Below are 19,994 nucleotides of genomic sequence, written 5' to 3' on the forward strand. Positions count from 1 at the left end.
ATGGTAAAATACAATAGTTTTCATCTATTTTACACTTTTTTACCCCCGTACCCACCACTCCAGGGGTGCGTGGAAGAGTCCCGGGCTTCAAACCAAGCCTGGAATTTCGGGAGAGGGGTCCCCACCTCCCCTGAGATCCCCGGCTTGGCCTGAGCGGCTTGGGGTGGTAATGCTTTGGCCCCGGGGACCCGGTAATAGGGTCTCCGGGCAGTGGCATTACACCCCGACCGTTTTGGGTCCGGTGCTGGTTTTAAATATAGGGGGACCCTTACGCAATTTTTTCCCCCCTATATTTAAAACCAGGACTGACCCTGCAGCCTGGTGCTGGTTCTTAAATTACGGTGGAACCCTACTAATTTTGTTCCCCGTAATTTTAATAACCAGGACAGGCTGGCAAGTCCGGGGCTGGTTATGCTTTTGGGGGGAGGGGACCCTATGTCATTTGTTTTATACAATTATCCCGTTTTTTACAGGTACAACACAAGCAGCTTACTCATATCTCACTGATATGTGCAGGCTGCTTGCGAAGGAGAGTTGTGCAGAGAGAAATCACTGCAATCTCGGGTGAGATAACTCACTCGAGCTTGCTTTAAAATCACCCGAGAAACTCGACCTACATCACCATCGGCAAACTAGTTTAGCCTCAAATCGCCTTTTCGTAAATTTGAGAGATAAAAAGTGATTAAATCACCAGAGTTCAGGCAATCTGGAGCGAGATGAATCTCATTGCAAATTGGGAACATCTCAATTCTTAGTAAATTTACCCCTAGATGTCTTGAGTAGAAAGAAAACACTGCTTAATTGTTATTAAACAGTACTCTAATAGTGAACCTGCAAATTCTCATTGCCTCCCTATTTGTTTTGTTATTAGGTATTGCTTATTTCAATAGTACAATATTAATTCAGATACTAATGTTTCATTAGGTCTGTGCAAAAATGTGAGGGTACGAATCCTATGCTGCTGTACAGTGGGGTATTCTGCTCATCCCTTATAATTATACACCAATACAAACACACGCACACACACACGTGTGAAAAATAAAAAACAGCGCTGGTTAGATCCTAAAAAAAAATCAGACATTTACGTCAGCAATTAAATGTTCAATATAGTAGATCTCTATGAAACTCAATAATGTGTATAGAATGGCAGAGTTCAGTAGTACAAAGAGCTGTCATAAAAAGTATAAGAGAAACCTTTAATATGGTCACAGATAACAAATACAGTTTACGTATTGATGACAAACTATACATACTGTATATTTTATAGATCAAACTAAATAATAAAACATGAAATCTAAATAAAAATACACATGTATAGACTAGGACAAGTCAGTTTGTTACAAAGGTAACAATAGTGGTCGCAAGGTCAGGTACAAGTCAAGCCCCAATAAATTGGGCAAGTGAAACAAGAAGCTGCTGAGTTTAAATAGCCCAGTATTTCCTCTGATTGGCCACTGTATAGTAACAGGTAAGCTGATTGAGTAATTATAAATCCCTTAGAATAATCTCTTAAGAACTAGAATAACTGTCTCTGAAGCAGATAACCAAAGGCAATCAACCAACATCACAGAATTCAGGATATGAGCTATGGGCAGGTTAAGCTGCATACATTAAAGGTTAGAGACCTCATCTTACATAAGCTTACGATCTAGGGGGCCTGTTTATTAAAGTCTTTATGCAGTCAATCATCCGGAAAAGGCATTTATTGCACAGAATTTTCTCAAGAGTTTGGTATGGAGGCTAATTAACAAGAGGGTGCATTGAACAAGATAAAAGGCACGTGCTTGTTTCTACAAACTGATCAGAAACAAAAATCTTTAAAAAACAATTGCTCAACGGCATCATATATTATATACATCATATATATATTATATATATATATATTAGTAAATACTGATAGTGTGTGCTTAGTAAATACTGATAGTGTGTGCATGTTAATGTACTAGGTCTAGTAAATGCAAGATATATGCCATTCAACTCATACTTATCTACTCTCCAGGAACTTTCAGGAGGCTCACGATTTTTCAGGTAACCCCCCGCACTCCCGGAACAGTAGGTACTTCTCCCGCATCCCGCCCACTTCCTAGTGGAGTGCGCAGAATATGGAGAATTTTTCCGGGGATCAGTGGCCCGCGAGTAGGTGGCAGGGCATTATGACTTTATAGTGGAGAATAAAGATTTACTTGTCCTGAAGTAAACAGGGAACCAGTGTAATCACCAATAAAATATAGCCACAGCTATAAAACAACAGGTTTACAAAAATCCTAAATCAAAATACTAACTAATATTAATCAATGTAGTGAATGCAAAACCGTACTGCACAGCAAATATAATTCTGGATGAAATGTGCATATTTAAATATTCTTATGTTAACAAAAAATAAATGAAAATCCTTTTTTTGTTCATAAGTCACTACAGAGAATAAGGTAAAGATACTATAGATAGGTAAATATGTGATGCTGATGGCTAAATGTCTCCTATGAAAAGCTGGTATAATCTACTTGTCAGGTAATTTGATATTCCACACACTGCGCAACATTTCCTCATAGCTTCTTATGAAAAATATTATCAGGCTAAATGTAATAGCTTGCGATCTTCAGCCGCTGCGGGAATTTATGCCAGTCTCCCCGCATTTTTAAAGCGGCAATATTTTTAAAGGCTAAATCAAGCCCTTAAAATGATTGCCACTTTAAAAATACGGGTAGACCTGCATAAATCACCGCAGCGGCTGAAGATCGCAAGCCCTAGATGTCCTATTAGCCCTAGATGTCCTATTAGCCCTAGATGTCCTATTTCTGGCAAAACTACGGTTTTAATTTTGAATATTGTACTGACACAGTACATAGAAAAATAAATTATTTGAAGACACAACCAGGGTCAACTATGATTGGCATCACCGTTGCTGTGTAGTGTAAAAGTGAAGACTGCGCATTTGTGATATCACTGTTTTTGAGACATAATGTGATTGCCTTTACCATGTCGATAGCAATGGCATTGCTAAGGCAAAATCTGAGCTGGTGCTCCACTTAACTCTGTAATGTGACCAGCGGCAGCTCCTTACTTGTCTGGCCTGGGTGGTCTGCATTGCACATTCTCCCTCTCCTCCCTTGCCATCCGGGACCGGGAGGCGGAGCTTAAGACTGCTGTTGCAGGGGCGTGGCCTAATCAGGGGGTGTGGCGTAAGGCTGTCTAGCTGTGATCAGCAGGGTAGTATTCCAATGAAAAGCCACTACCACTGCTGCTGGCCTACGCAGTGCCTGTGGGTGGTGGATTTTACTTGGGGGGCTGCAGTCCCGCAGCCCCTAGGTAAAATCCGCCACTGAATGCGACTCCTACATTATTACCATCTCTCCTACACTGAAAACACACATAGAACACACATGAAACTTACCTCATCCCTAGTACATTTCCATCACCTGTATATACTAAAGGTGCGTACACACTTGCGGATATTTTAAAAGACTGAACGATATCGTTATCATTCAGTCGTTCACTATACCGACCAGTTTGTACGCAAAAACGATAATGACCAACGATGCGCGCTCCCGCTGGTCGTTGGTCTTTGTCATTCATCGCCCGAACATGCAGGCCAACCTGACGATATTTCAGGTTGTTGCATGCTCGGGGATGAGGGAGGGAGCCCGGCACTGAACGATATCATTCATGATATCATTCAGTGTGTGCTCAATGTCGTTAATGTCGATAAGCACTGTATCTTCATGTTTTGATTGTTTGGTGCTTTTTAGAAAAGGTGCAGCCAACTTTTATTTTCATTTTTGTTTTTACAGCTGCTGAAGTATGGATGTCATTAAAAGCATCTTATAGGGAGTTTTTTTGTATATTGTTTTGTCAGTTGACTTATTTAGCATGCTGCACCAGTGAATGATGGACCTCCATTCCATAGCATTATTCCACAAATGCAATATGTTTAAGTCAACCTCTAATACTTAACTTACTGGGACTCTGAAATGTAATTACATTGACAGACTATAAACTCTCTATCATCAAATCACCCCAGACACTCATTCACATACATACTCCATCTTATACTAAAATACACACACTGACACCAAAATATTTCCCGGGAATGGGCCAACTTTTTATTATAAACATTAATCTATTTAACTGAACTACTTATTAGATTAATCGTAACTCTCAGATTATTACTAATAGTAATAAATGGGGGCAGGGATACGAATGGCAAGGCACAAGCAAACGTAAATTTAAACATGTATAGAAAATAAAAACTCGGGCCTAAACAGCCAGACAGAAAAAAATAAGATTCTCGGGACCAACTGCCCCCTCCCATTACAACTCGCAAGATCATAGGCCTGCTACCTGGCTGATCCCGCTGCGTCAACATTAGCGGCAGGAGGAGCAGGCCAAATTCGCACATTAAAATGTTCGAGAAAACTATCCCAAACCAGCAAGTCTCTGTGAATCTCCCCTGACAACCGCAAAAAATTATGAGGGCTCCGCGCCATTGCCGTCAGCCGCTCCAACTTCCTACAGAAACACCTGCCCATATATACCACCCTGCATACAAAATGAAACAAGCCCAAAAGTGATTGGGCTTGTCTCAGTGTCAACTTACCCATCACCAGGGCCAACACGATACCATCGTGCAGGCACCGAATATTATACGCCGGCAAGCGACAAAACCACCCATTCGTATCAATCTCAATGCCAAGACACGACAACCTAGTAGTAGGTCCCTCAGTCTTATCCTCTGCTATGGGCACCCCAAACGCCAAAAACAATGCAACCGTATCACGCAGCAATGAGGCACATCTACTAGACCTGTGCGGACCCACCAGGAGGAAGTCATCCAAGTAATGCGCAATACCCGATTCCCCAGATCCTGTAGCCAGACACCTATGCAAGAAGGAACTAAATTTTTCTAAATACGCTCAGGAAATGGAACATCCCATGGGCAAACACCTGTCAAAGTAGAACCTATCTTCTAGACGAAAACCCATAAATCGAAAAACCGACGGATTCAGGGGCAGCAAGCGGAAAGCGGACTCTATGTCCACTTTACACATTAAAGCCCCTTGACCAAACGAACGCACAATATCGAGCGCCTCATCAACCACTCGACACGACGCCTCCGGAATGGCATCATTACCTGACTGCCCTTTCGGGTGCGAAAGGTGCTGAATGAAACAGTATTTGCCCACCGACTTCTTAGGGACCACTCCGACCGCAGAAAGAACAAAAACGGGAACCTGAGGCTCCTGGAAAAGTCCAACAATTCTCCCCAGCTCAATTTCTTTCTCAACCTTCCCACGCAAGATACCAGGCAATTCAGTGGCTGAACGCAAGTTGTTTCCCTTCCCTGAGTGTATTAAACCAACCACAGGGAGCAGTAAACCCATCGCGCAAAAACTCTGCATCAGACTTTAGCAGGTAAACATCCAACCAAACCTACATTGCCCTAACGCATACGAGTGTGGGGGCCCTTTTTAGCGGGGGAGAACCGCAGGACTGCGGCTTGTATTTCCCCCGCTGCCCCCCCCCAAAACCGTGCAGCCGAGCACAATCCCCCACAGCAGATGCAAGAGTGGCGAAAACAACGTTTTGCCCCCAGAGCACATTGCCCATTGTTAAAGGCAAAACACTTGCCATGCCCCATTCTAGCTGACGGTGCCCTAGACCCCACACCAGAGGCTCCTGCAAAGCCACATACGCCCCGCCGCGGGGCGCGGTATCCTGCTGCGGCTGAGTAACATCCACAAAGATCTCAACGTCCTTGGTACCAAGTCAATAATAATCCTGTCATGCTGCTTGCGCTGAAACTCCTCATCATATACCCTGCAAGCGCAACCCCTCGCCATGGTAAACAATTCATGAATTAAGAGCATATACCAAAATACCCTCATAAGCTAATCCGGACACGTCTCTAGGTAGCACGATGCAAAAATATACATGGCTTTTACCCAACTGAGGTAAGACATGCACGTTTCCACCCCTGCACCCCCTTTCTTCTTAGCCACACTCCAAGCCTTTTTGGCTTTGCTAGTGAGGGCAAAGATGTTTACATAACACCCTTTCCTGATCCGATCTCTCACCCGAGGACGAAACCCCCTCAAAACCGCCATATTGGTACACAACATTCCCTCCGAAACCATGGAATCCATTGACAGGCTGTTGCTAGAGGACTGACAATTACGGTTATGTCTCCTAGACCATTTTTTCTTACTCCTCCCAAAACTAGAGGAAGAATCTATGGAGGTAGAAATGAAACTATGCGCACCGGAGCCAGCGCCGGACCGCCCCTTCCCACTGCCACGCAGCGCAACCCCAGTCTCACTACTTGAACCACTGCCCTCCCAATCTGGGTTTGTGGAAGACTCACTGGAAAAACTTCCCGGCAACGCTGCTGCATTCTCCCTCCGATCAGCTCGTCTCTCCATAATATCCAGGGAACTACCGTCACCTGTGGGTACAGAATCATAAGCCCCCAACACCGGACCAGTAACCTCTTGTCCCCTTGGAGCAGAAACAACACCCCCTCAACCGTACTTTGCAATGCCCCAGACAGGGACGAAAGTACCGCTGATGTAATACTTTCAGTCAGTCCTGATACAACTCGCCTCTGGGACTGGGGGAAGGCAAAGGCAACAGTGCCGACATTAGAGATGAACACATCGCCGAGACCACCCCAATATCCAACGCACTACCACTACCCCCTGGACCAGTCGCTAATTCCTGTGGCTTCTCCCCTAATGGGCCCTGCCATTGGCCCCCGAACCACCTCAGCATATGAGCGACACGACTCCCCAGTAGAGCTCCCAACACTGGACCCTGCAGATGGTAAGCAGCTAGCATCTAACACCTCCCCACTGTGGGAATCTGTAATACTGTCGTCTCGTAGACCCACCTCCATCGGCCACGGAAAACCCCCCGCCTCCCCCGGCCCCTACCATGAGCCGCCAGGTCCGCGCCGCTGACTACGGTGGGAGTGATAGACCCAGACAAGCCCCAGACTGCCGCCCGGTCCCTACCGCAACCCCTGCCCTGAATGGGCCCCCGCCTCACCGCCGAGTACATTAACCAGATAGCGGTCGGGAACAACCGCGTTCCGCCGAGGACTCTCCATCCCACAGAAGAAAGGAAAGGGAAAGAATAAAGGTAAGATGAGAGGGAAAAAACAGAGGCAAGAAATACAGCAGAATGAAATGAAAGGGATAAAAGAACACAGAAAGGATTAGAAAAGAAAGATATGTTTTAATAATCAAAATTGACAGATATGGCACATTACAAGTACTTCAACGTCAAACTTCGGAAAAGAGAGAGGGCTTCTCTATCCAAAAATATCCATAAAACCCCAACAGCAACTCCAACAAGAAAACCTGCTAACACCCTATTGGATACTTGCCCCTAAGTAAAGACCCTTTCCCTCAACTCTTAACCCCTAATGCTCCTGAGTGTGTGAGGTGACAGATTGGAGGTTTATGTCCCTACTGACATATTAAATGTCCTCCGTGTTCTAATGATGTGATCCAACCAACATTATGGTCCATTGCAGTCTGCTTTTACTAAATGCAGGGTCAGATTAACAATGGGATGAATGGAGCTACAGCTCCAGGCCTCCACATTACAATAGGCCCATCATCATGGTAGCATGATTATGACCAGCTGTCTAGCTGTCCTCACGGTATCATAAGTATTATAAATCATAAGTATTACATTTGTGTCAGGGGGTTTACACGTCCACATGGCACTGTCCACACCCACACTGCACTGGTCAGAGCGCCTCCCCACCTTGGTATAGGCTCTTGAACATCTTTAACCCCAGGCCCATGTGACCCTTTATCGGGCCCTACATAAAGGTTCCTTCTAGCCTAGAAGAAGACAGGCTTAGGTGGTGGGAAATGAAAGTTTAGGCTCATATTAGTTTGCCTTTGTCTTGCTTTATTGCTAAACCTTTGCTGTGCACTGGCAGCCAAAGATGTAATAGCGTTCCAGTCTGGCTTGGGAGGCAGGGATTAGACATACAGGGAGATACTTACTACGGTTTTAGACCCGATAATTAGAATTTCTTCATGACAATAAGAAATGTACATTTGCCCGAATGTACTAAAAACACACGCAGGGAGAGGGGCTCAGAAAGGAACCTATACCTGTGGAAAGAAGCGAAATTATCGCAAAATCATTAATTTCACTTCAATATATAGTAACCCAGGCACACTATATTCTGCACATACATGGTCTCCTAACCACACATGTATGTGCGACAGCCATTGCCAGAGAGGGTTTTGGAGAAACCCTTTAAATTATTAACCCATAGGATACTATAGGATAACACCATTAGGAGATGGTGTTACCTATCGAGGCCAAACTTTGCATTCTGGAGCTTGGTAAATCTGACAGCTTCACATCCCCCATATGGTGGCTGCTGTCGGAAATGGAGGGACAATATCTCTATATCTGCCATGGTTCATATGGGGGATACTTAATATTTGCAGATATCCCTCCAAAACAGGTGTTTTCTGGGAATATTCTGCAAATATTTCTTGATTAAAAGGCACCACAAGGAGAAACTCAATTCTCAGAGATATACCACTGCGATATCCAGCTGCGCAAATTTATATATGAAGGAATCTTTGCTCATTCTGCTATGCACATCTATCGAGTACGAGGAAAAATTAGCAAAGATACATTGCCGTGGAGTGCCTTCTGAAGGCACATGGCCATAGTTCAGCTTATATATAAAATTCATTGGTCTGTTTGTTTGTCTATCTCTCCGGTTTTATGCATTCGGACAACCCTGCACCTAATGGGATGAAACCAATGCGAGGTGGTCTAGATTTTAGAGGGGTTAGGGTGCCGGTTGGATTGATGAATGCTGGGCAGAACTTTAACCCGGGAATCCTGTCCCGAGACTTCCACTGGATGAATTTGGATGAAAACTTCACAGAAGGGTGGCAATTGGTCTGGGATGCCTAGTGGTTGGGGTCCCGGTTGGCTATCACGCCGGAGTGCGCAGGGCAGAACTTTGACCCAGGGAGCCTGTTCCGGGCCTTCCACTTGATATATAACAACTGTACCTGCTAATATGAATAGAAATGCCTCAATTTATTTTAAAGTGGTTCTCCAACCAAATCATTGAACCATTTATAAAATTCAAAAATTATCAGATTTTAGATACACAAAAATATTTTTGCTAGACTTAAGATGAGCGAAGTTGAAGTTTAAAAGGCTACGTAGCCATTTAATATGCGAACAGCAATTTCAAACACAGTAATGTTCCCTGGTTACAGTAAATTAAAAATAACATTCCAAATACTTTAAAATGGTGCTGGAACATGTTGGAACTGTCCTGGATATTGTTGACCTAACACATCATTCTAGTTTATTTTATGTGTTTTAAGCGTAAGCTGCAAAAACAAACGCCAACTGTTAATTCAAACTTTAAAATCCAGGCAACAGCTTAGCAGTTATATAAGCTGCAAATGGATCGATGAGCTCAGAACAGTTCTAACGTAGGGCCTGATTCAGAGATATATGCAATGCAGATTTTTACGCAGATCGAGCAATTGTCATTGCGCATGCGTGTAAGCTGCACCGCTCATGTATTGTGGTTACACCCGCACAGAAGATTCATTCGCAAAGTGAGTGACATGTAGTCAGCGTTTGGGGGAGGTAACGGGCATGGCTAGGCAAACGCAGGTGTTACTGACCATTTAAACGCCTCTTCATGGGCGTGCATAAATTCTCCTTTGCAGCATGAGAGCTCTCTGTGTGTCAGTAGAGTGCTGTGTTTGCAAACTAAACAAAACAATCCACCAACACACGTGGGGAATATGGCTGAATCTCTGTAAAGAAAAAAACACTACTACTTCATACTATATTGATGTACCATACTCACTTTAAAGGAGTTGGTAGACAACATATAATGGTTTCATTAAGATACTAAATGTATCATACCAACACCATGCGGAAACAAGCTTAAGAGGGCGTACCCCACTCACTCATTGTCATAGTGCCAGAAATATATAAAGATTTCTTTACCTGCATTAAAATATGATCGAGGGTGTACCCTATTCATATAATTTGCCTGTGGATCTTACACATCAAGGTAGCTATAAAAACTCCTTCAATAAATTGTGGTCAATTGTCATCGATATCAAATAAAAGGTGCAATTTATTTCCATTTTAAAATAGCATGAGGGGCTAAGATGAATTGTTCTTATCAATCATAGGACAGTTCTTAATGCAAGATCAATGTAAATGTCCGGATTATTTACAGAACAAGATAAAGTACCTATAATTCATAGGACAACTGAATCCTAGAGTCCTCAGCAGGTAAGTCCTCCTTACCAACGCGTTTCGATCAGATGGATCTTGTTTTCAAGGCATAATGGGAGAAAAAACATATTTCTTTTTATTAGGGATGTGCGTTGGACCATTTTTGCCGGATTTGGATTTGGTTCTAATTCGTCGTCTGGCTTTGGATTTGGATTTGCCAAACTGCGGTGACCGGCTTTGGATTTGGATTTTTTTTACAAAAATTTACAAAATAAGCTAAAATCACATAAATTGGTCCTTTTTTTCTTCTTACAGTATCATTAACATCAATAACATTAATTTCCAGTCATTTATAGTCAATTTAGACCACCTCACAACTTATAATATTGTTTTCAACATTATTGGCCAAAGGTTGCAGTGAGCTGACTGGTTTCTAAGCGACAAAGCAGCGGCGCAGCGGCACAGACACCACAATTTAAAGCACATCTATGAAACATTGCCACACAGCAGTGGCAGAAATCACAGTACTTGTTACATAGTGGGCTACAGCCCAAGGAGTCACAGTGCACAATCTTATTCACATTACACTGCACATAGTGTCCCTGATTCACATTACACCATAAAGTAGTGTCTCTTATTTATGTTACGACACACAGTAGTGCCCCTTTTACACAATGCCCACAGTAGTGACCCTTTTACACAATGCCCACAGTAGTGACCCTTTTACACAATGCCCACAGTAGTGACCCTTATACACAAAGCCCACAGTAGTAATGCCCCTTATACAATGCCTACAGTAGTAGTGCCACTTATACAATGCCCCCAGCAGTGGTGTCCCTTACACAATGGCCCCAGTAGTGGTGCCCCCTATGCAGTCCCCTTAGTAGTAGGGCCCCCTATGCAGTGCCCCTAGTAGTAGTATGCCCCCAGTAGTATGCCCCACATTAGCAGGCCCCCAGTACTAATGCCCCCATTAGCATGCCCCAAGTAGTATGCACCCCAGTAGTAGTGCCCAGATTAGCAGGCCCCCAGTAGCAGTGCCCCATTAGCATGCCCCAAGTAGTATGCCCCCCAGTAGTAGTGACCCCATTAGCAGGCCCCCAGTAGTAATATGCCCCCCAGTAGCAGTGCCCCCATTAACATGCCCCCAGTAGTAGTGCCCCCATTAACATGCCCCAAGTAGTGGTATGCCCCCCATTAGCAGGCCCCCAGTAGTAATATGCCCCCTCTTAGCAGGCCCCCACTAGTAGTATGCCCCCCCCATAGCAGGCCCCCAGTAGTAGTAGTGCCCCCCCTTAGCAGGCCCGCCGGAAGTAGTATGCCCCCCTTAGCAGGCCCCCAGTAGTTGTAGTGCCCCCCCTTAGCAGGCCCGCCAGAAGTAGTATGCCCCCCCTTAGCAGGCCCCCAGTAGTAGTAGTGCCCCTCTTAGCAGGCCCCCAGTAGTAGTATTCCCCCCCTTAGCAAGCCCCCAGTAGTAGTAGTGCCCCCCTTAGCAGGCCCCCAGTAGTAGTATGCCCCCCCCTTAGCAGGCCCCCAGTAGTAGTATGCCCCATCTTAGCAGGCCCCCAGTAGTAGATTGCCCCCCACTAGCAGGCCCCCAGTAGTAGTATACCCCCCACTAGCAGGCCCCCAGTAGTAGTATGCCCCCCAGTAATGCTCCCTTACACACACACACACACACAAATTTTTTTTACCTGAATCCCCGCTCCCACCGCCGTCCGCTCTGGTCTGCTGTATAACGCGTGGAGGGAGCCAGAAAACGGAGCTCATGAGTGAGCTCCAACCGGCTACCTCCGTGCAGCAGCCAATGAGAGTCTGCCTGACTCTCATTGGCTGCTATTACAAAAACACAGCTGCCGCTGTGTTTTTGTAGGCTCAATAAGGTCTAAAACCATGAAAAAATGTCAGTTTCCGCATGGTTTAGGCAACTTTTTGTATCATTATTAAAATATTATAATTAAAAGGATGACACTGGGCAAATAATATTAAATAAATATTTTTTTTATATAAATTTAGAAACTGTCAATTATTAAAACATAATTATCTGCCTATATAACATTATAAATGGGAAGAACACAAGTAAGGGTAAAATGTAGCAAATTTTCTTACCTATGCCACCCTCAGTGTAAAATGCACAGCTTATAAAGGTAGGTGAATACATAACAAAGAGAACAAGTGTGAAATAGAGGAAGAGCTGCTATAGTACCTCCAGCTGAAAATGGAGTTAGTTATAGACTTCAAGCTCCAAAACCCTTTTCAGAGCTTGATAAATTTGAGAACATTGCAGATTCCAAACACGACATGGGGACGGTAATTCAGTAACGCAGGAAAAACTGCAATGTCTCCTCTGCTGAATGTTTAATAAATGGGACCAATACTACAAATCATTTTTCGCATGGTGTTCTTTAAAAAATATAAAGAAAAAATATTAAAAATAAACCCCTTAATCTTGTTTGCATATAGGTCGTGCTAACATTAGTTATAATGACTTGTGATCCACCAGCTCCTTCAAACAGAACATGAGAAAGTTTGTACCCTGGCAGGTGAGCAAAATCTATGTGCTTTCCGTAATAAGTGGCTCATTCATGCAAAAATAGGTGCATGACATCACAAAAATGAATTTGTGCTGCGGCCAGGGCCGGCACTACAATCAGGTGTCATTCTTAGAGTAAGTCTCAAATTGTGAATGACATAAATTCACTCAGTCAGTGTTATTAATGTCCCCAAGGCCCGCGGCATTGGCAGCAGTCATAGAGGGCAGCAGCCAACAGCTTAACTATGAAGCTGTGGGATTCTGCTCCTACATATTAGTAATGAGCTGGGTGCGTAGAGTTAGGTTTCCAGACTAACAGGAACAGAAAGTGCCTCCCCCCTCTTCACTCCTGAAGCAAAAACTGGCTTATGAGTTCTCACTGTGCTGCCTATTTATCAATTAATATTCATTTGCGGGATATCGCCTGAAAACAAGAGTTTTCAGGGGAAACCTGCAAACATTATGGATACTCAGAATTTACCATGGAGGGACAGCAGCAGATATACATTTCTGATTTCTGTGCCGGGACGGGCTCTTACCGGAATCTCCTAGCAAGAGGATAATAGTGAATTCCCATGAAAATATTAATCTTCACAATGCAAATTTAGTCTAAAAATATTTATCACCTCTGCATTACAAATGCGGATAGTGATAAATATGTCCCTGTGTGTGGCGAGGGTTCCTGGGCTACCATGAGCCTCTAATTTGTCACTGTAAAGGAAATTAGAGCAAGCGGGTTACTAATAAAATATGTACAGTATACTACATGGCTCCGTTGCAATTAGCACATAAGCATATTTATGTAATGTGTGTCTAGGCTTAAATGCCTGATCGTAGGAACCCCATACCTCACAGCATTCTGGGTTGCAAAAATTGGGACAAATTAGGCTACATTACTAATTTACACCTGAAATGATACCTATATTGGACAAGACCACATGCATTCTGGTTTAGGAAATTCCCCTTTTTGATGCAAATAAATCATGATTGTTGGCTGATACTGTAACAATAGGAAGACACATTTCTAGCTGCTTATATTGTGGCACTAAAGATTCGTCATTACAGGAAACATTTGTAACATTAATGAGAAAAATATAATCAGCTCCCCAGTGTATTTTCCATATGTCCATGTTAACATTGCCCATTTACCGGTCATAAATTCAGCGATTATAAATTCAGTGTCTGCTATAGTAAGTAAGGGGTCAAACTAATCCATTTATGCACAGTCATCTGCAAAGCATCATTGGCTGTAACAAGGTCTGGCATTTCACCCTTTTCTGCCATCTGGAAGGGCGTCTGTTTCCCAAAATGCACTTGGTGTTTAGCAGGTGTCTGTGCTCAAACAGCTGGCTTCTGAATTAACTCTCTGTCTGCTTAGGTTTACAGCCTTAGAATGAATGACATGCTAAAAGTTTAATACTTCAACCATCAAACTGTATACAAAAATAATCATCAATGTTGTTGAAACTTTTTCATTGCTGTTCATTATTAATGCATGTCATAATAACAGAGCCTCCAACATGAGCCTGCTTCGGGACTTGTCTATTAATTTATGATGGCCGCCACCTGTGTTGAACTAGTTAATTGATGAGAAGGGTGTCACAGGTGACGGCAATTATAAATGAAGAGGGAAGTTCAGGAACAGAGCATTTTGTAACTGATGGAAGGGACCATGTTGGGTCTGTCATAACCTTTCCAAAAATTGCTTAATGCTTATATAGAGGAAGTTTGGTTTATTTTAAAAAGCTATACTTGTAGTGAGGGATGGGCAAACAATTACAGTATCAGGGTGTTATCAGGGGTGTTTTAAGAGAGAAAGGGGCCCATGTGCAGTGTCCGTGCCAGTCCTCTCTCCACGGCGCAGTTGCTAGCAGTCTCTGAAACTGCGCCAGAGCCTACTACGCATACGCAGGCACCGGGAACATGGCGCCACCTCCAATTTTTCAGTGATTTTCTACTGTGCATTATTACAGGTTGAGTCTCCCATATCCGAAATGCTCCTGGTCAGCATTTTCGTATTTCATAATCTTTCATATCTGGTGGGGGTCCAGCGGGTGTTACGGGGGGTCCAGCCGGCATAGCGGGAGGGTCCGACGGGTGTTGCGGGGGGAAGGGGGGATCCGGTGGGTGGCGCGGGGGAATCTGGCGAGTGTCATGTGTGTGGAAGGGGCCCACGGGTTGAGTAGACTGAGAAGCAGTTCCCAGTGAGGGAATGGTTGCGAAGGCACGCCCATGCCGCTAGTCATTGGCCAATGACACTAGTGACATCATGATGCCAGGTCCAATATATTCCAGCTTTTTGAACGTTTTGGTTTTTAGATTATATGGTTATGGGAGATTGTATTATTATTATTATACTTTATTTTTATGGTGCCACAAGGGTTCCGCAGCACCTTACAAATGAGCAAAACAAGAAAACAGTGACTTACAGTACAATACAATGCAGGACAAGGGCATGGTATATAAACGTTACTGCATCCGTGATCATAACACTCAAATAAGGAGCAGGACAGCAGCAACTACAGTTCAGGTGCCCTTGTAGGGAGTATAAGATAGTGTAAGGGAAAGGAGAAGCACATGATGGAAGAGGGCCATGCTTGTGAGAGCTTACATTGTAAAGGGAAGGGGCAGACAGACAGGGGTGACACAGATGGACAGTGAGGAAGGAGCAAGGAGCAGTGGGTTAGGATGCGCAAATCTGGAAAATATCCACCAAGCCATATTCCCAGTGATTTGTCCAGCACCAATGCAGGACTCTGGAGAGGAGAGTATACTATATGGGCAGGGCCGGCTCGAGGAGGAGCCGTGTGCGCTCAAAAAGGAGGTGTCACCTAATTACCATAGGCCATGCCCCCTAAATGACACAGGCTGGGACCAAGCCCAACACTCCTTCAGTAACTGGGCTGTCACCAGCACTCTCCCCGCACTGAATGGATGCCGCACGCATGTACACGGCATCCATTCCTCTTCTCTGGGGTCGGCAACGCTGCACAGCTGCGGCAGTGGGGGTGCCCAACCTTCTGACCACCGGCGGGACACTTCAGCCCGCGGGTGGAACAGTGGGCAGCAGGGCAGTGCAACTGCAAAGGAGGTTTCTGGGTGCCAGGAATCCCCCCTCTATCGCTCCTCTAGATTTAACCTACTTAGTAAGATACAGTGGCACTGCAATTACGATTACTACGTAAGTACTCTGGCTTTAATTGTAGTTTACCTAAAGCAAGATATATATATATATATATATATATATATATACAATGATTGCTTTGTATAGTGAATGATGTAAGTGAATAATGTATATAAATAGAAGGTATATTTTGGAAATAGGCACATTTCGAATCTCTTCATCAAAATCCAGCATTTGCCCCTTGGCAGGGATAGAACAACTTGGAGCGAATCAGATCATCGGAATACACACAGCAGTATACGTTGTTTAAAGAATTTGCATGTGCTGGTCTTCTGGGAGGCAAGGAACTGTGTATGGATGGTATCAATGAGTAATGGAGACCAGGACGGCATGTGACAGCAGCAGTGTTATGATGCGGTAAAGGGAAGGAAGACAAGCTGGTACTCACAGAGCGCGAGTTTAATTGTGTAACTATCCGGGTCCCCCAGCAGCACGCTAGTGCAGTGCTGCCCCTGTCAAAGTGATGTAGGAAAGTGCTGACATTTTCATCCGTTTCACACACCAAAACAATTACATTAGTACTAAGTACACTACAAAATACAAATATTCTCATCTTCTTATAAACGTTATTTCCAAGGTAAGAACCATTACTGTATTTGAAGGTAGACATGTGTTATAAATCGATTTAAATAACTCTGTTGTCTCAGCTCAGTAGAGAACTCCCTCTGCTTGTAGCAATCCTAGGAATATTTACAACTGTGAATCTCTTTATAAGTCATTAAGGGGACGGAAACACATTTTTTGTGAATAACAATATGGCTCAGGAGTAATAGTAAGTATGTGGCCAAAGAGGCCATCCCAGGGTGACCTTGTAATGCCCAGGTACATCTCTCTGTTGAATAAATATTGCAATGTAACTAGAAGATTTACGTACCCTTCAAAGAAACAATGTTTGCATACAGCGGTGATGTGATACAGATAGCATTTGTTTCTAGAAGCATTATATAGGATTATAATAGAAGCATTAGTGAATTCAAAGGCCACCTAATAAGCTTCTGAATAATGGGAGGAAAAATAGGTCAGCTCTGGAGTTTATTTGGAGGTCGCTTTATATACAAGCCACTAAATTGAAGGTCGGCTTCAAAAACTAGCCTCAAGATTAGTGGTCGGCCTAATACATTAGCCTCAAGCAGGGGCATAGCTAGAACTTTGTGGGCCCCATAGCAAAATTTTTAAGGGCCCCCACAACTCAGGTCTCAACCAGAGTGTATACATATAATGCATATACATGTATAGACGTGTATTTATATCATACTTACCTAAACTCCCGGAAGTCGCGGGAGGCTCACGATTTTTCAGGTAGCCCCCCGCACACCCGGAAGTGTAGGCAGATATCCCGCATTTTGCCCACTTCCTAGTGAAGTGGGCAGGATGAGGAATTTGTGGGTTCGCGAGGAGGGGGCAGGGCTAAATGGCGTGATTTGCCTCATCGGTCCGGCCCCGCCCCTCCAACTGGCCTCTAGCGACAGCTCTCGAGTCTGTTCCTGGAAAGGATATCTATAAAGTAGGTAAGTATGATATATATATATACTGTACAAATATATATGTATATATACATACTGTATATTTATATGTATATACATATATATATGAATATACATATATTACTGTATATGACAAATATACATATTATTATTAATGGGCATATTATATATATAAATGATAAATTATCAGTTTTATGATGACGGCGGCAGTAGCAGTAGCACAGCTTGTTACTCACATCACAGACAGTCACTGCCTGTGTCTCAGACTCTACACACTGAAGCAGCCGCTGCTTTGCTAACTGATGGATGCTGCTCCTGCACCACACAAGTCGCGAAATGATGACATCATCATCTCGTAGGATTTTACATATTTTTTTCACCTGCTCTGAGATGGCGGAAACAGTTTGCCGTTTTATATCTATGGAGTTTTCGCAAATGCGAAAACTTCAGCAATAAGATTGCATAATACGCAGTTTTGTGCGATAATTTGCACCTGCGAATGCTTTTAACCAAAACGCGGCTAATTGAATCAGGCCCTTAATGTATGATTGCCGTCCCCTGTGTTGAACTAGGTAATTGATAAGAAAGGTGTTTCAACACAGGTAATGGCAATCACAAATTAAGAAGGAAGTCCAGTAGCAGAGCATCTTGTCCCTCCTGGAATGGGTCATGTAGGGAGGTATATAGTTACTAGTTTAATAAATATAATGATCAATAAAGACAATATTCTTTCTTGCATTTAATTACATTATTATTTGGAGTAGAAATAAGGTAATGTGATATTAGCATTTATTACTAGCACTGTACAAAGCCACATTTCTATACATTCTCTACGCTATTGGGAGAGGTAAGTATGCACAATTGTTTTGCTTGACATAAGCCTTGTACAAAGGCTGGTGTTAAGAGGTGGCTACATCTTACTATATGACTGACTCAGCATAATGTATTTTCCTTTCTCGAATCCCAAAAGAACCACAACTATTCAAACTCCACTAAACAAATACAATCAACCTTACTCTCAAACTACAAAGTTCCCTTCTATTTGTGAAATGTGCTTTGGTGAAATATTCAGATACCCATACAGCAGAAGGGATACTGAGCAGCATCAAAGTTTGGGGGGTGCTCGGATGTTCCCTGTACATTTGGAGGTGTGTGAGCAGTGTCTGTTATGCATAGTTTATACTGTTAAACATTTCAAAATTAAAAATCCTAAATCCTAAACTTGTGGCTTGTGCATGCCTATGGGCACTCACAGACTAGGATTTCCCACAAGGCAGTGTAGGAGCCCGGTAGGTCCCAAGGGGCCTGTCTGCAACCACTGCGGGATATATATTTTTTCACTCATATTATAAACACTGTTGACTCCCCCCTGTCTATTTAATAATTATTTGGGCCACCACAATACCGGTTTGTTTATTTTCCGTAGAGAACGTGTGCTGGGCTACTGACAGGTAAGAGGGGGGGAGGGGGGCATTGGGCTTGGGCCCCTCCAGCGAGCCCAGGCCTGGACAATTAGTACCCCCTTCCCCCCTCTCGGCACCCCTGTCTGTGGATAGTGATATCAGGTGAAATTCACTTAAAAATTATTTACCCTTTAAAGCTTTTAAAATATATATATTTTTTTTGTCTATATTTACATCTATTTTGTTTTATAACTGCGCTACCAATTCTCATAAAACATACACTGTTTTGTGTACTTTGTAGAGTGAAGTGGTTGTGTTTCCAATGTGATTTGTAGAGTGAAGTGGTTGTGTTTCCAATGTGATTGTTTCTCTGTATGGTGCTACAGACGCTTGCTGACACCATATTTATAAAGGATAATAATAATACTCAAACATTAAACTTACCCACAACAACTGGGAGCACCCGCATAGCTTTTCTTTCCCGCCCGTTGATCTTTGAGTGCTTCCTTTCTGGCTCCATGTTTGAGGAGTATTTGAGGTGAGGATAGGCTACAGCTTGTATCCCATGGCCATTGTCCACATAAGCTTTGGAGAAGGGGCAATCTGGCTGGTCATAGAGATGACTTTCGTCCAGCTTGATGTCAGTAGGTTTCCGATCAATCCTATCAGATATTAAAGTCTGACTTGGTGGTTTATGTCTCGGGGACATGTGACTCCGTAACTTAGTCTTTCTGGCTTCTTCCCATTTGCGGAGTCCATGGAACATGGCGCAATACAGAACTACCATTATGGGGCATGGAATAAAGAAAGAGCACACAGAGGAGTAAACCACAAAATTATTGTCTTCCAGCTTACACTCATTGGGATCCCGGTCTTTAACATTATTCAGTCCAAAAATGACTGGGGAAGCCACAGCAAAGGCAAAAATCCATGTGGTGGAGATGAGGAACAGCTGGCGATTATCCACCTGTCGCCTATTATAGTTCAAAGGGATGGACACAGCTATGAACCTGAATAATAGAGAACAATATTTTGTTAAATAATAGTAAATATAAATGATCAATTTATATTGAGCAGCAGCGTGTAGAATAGGACGTGAAGCACTCAGCAATCAATCAGATACTATTATTTGTACT

The 19,994-nt window shown here is 43.4% G+C and overlaps 1 protein-coding gene across 2 annotated transcripts in view; it reads right to left on the reverse strand.

Moving 5' to 3' along the window:
* DRD4 (dopamine receptor D4) overlaps positions 1-19,994 on the reverse strand; it is a 131,269-nt gene that overhangs the window by 51,922 nt on the left and 59,353 nt on the right. For both annotated transcript variants that reach the window (XM_088471054.1, XM_088471053.1), the window contains one exon: positions 19,303-19,868. In XM_088471054.1, coding sequence (XP_088327180.1) covers positions 19,303-19,868 — 566 coding nt within the window. The remainder of the gene's footprint in view (positions 1-19,302; positions 19,869-19,994) is intronic.

The sequence above is a fragment of the Taudactylus pleione genome, unplaced genomic scaffold (genome assembly GCF_031769625.1).
Source record: "Taudactylus pleione unplaced genomic scaffold, aTauple2 ptg000109l, whole genome shotgun sequence".
NCBI classification, from domain to species: Eukaryota; Metazoa; Chordata; class Amphibia; order Anura; family Myobatrachidae; genus Taudactylus; species Taudactylus pleione.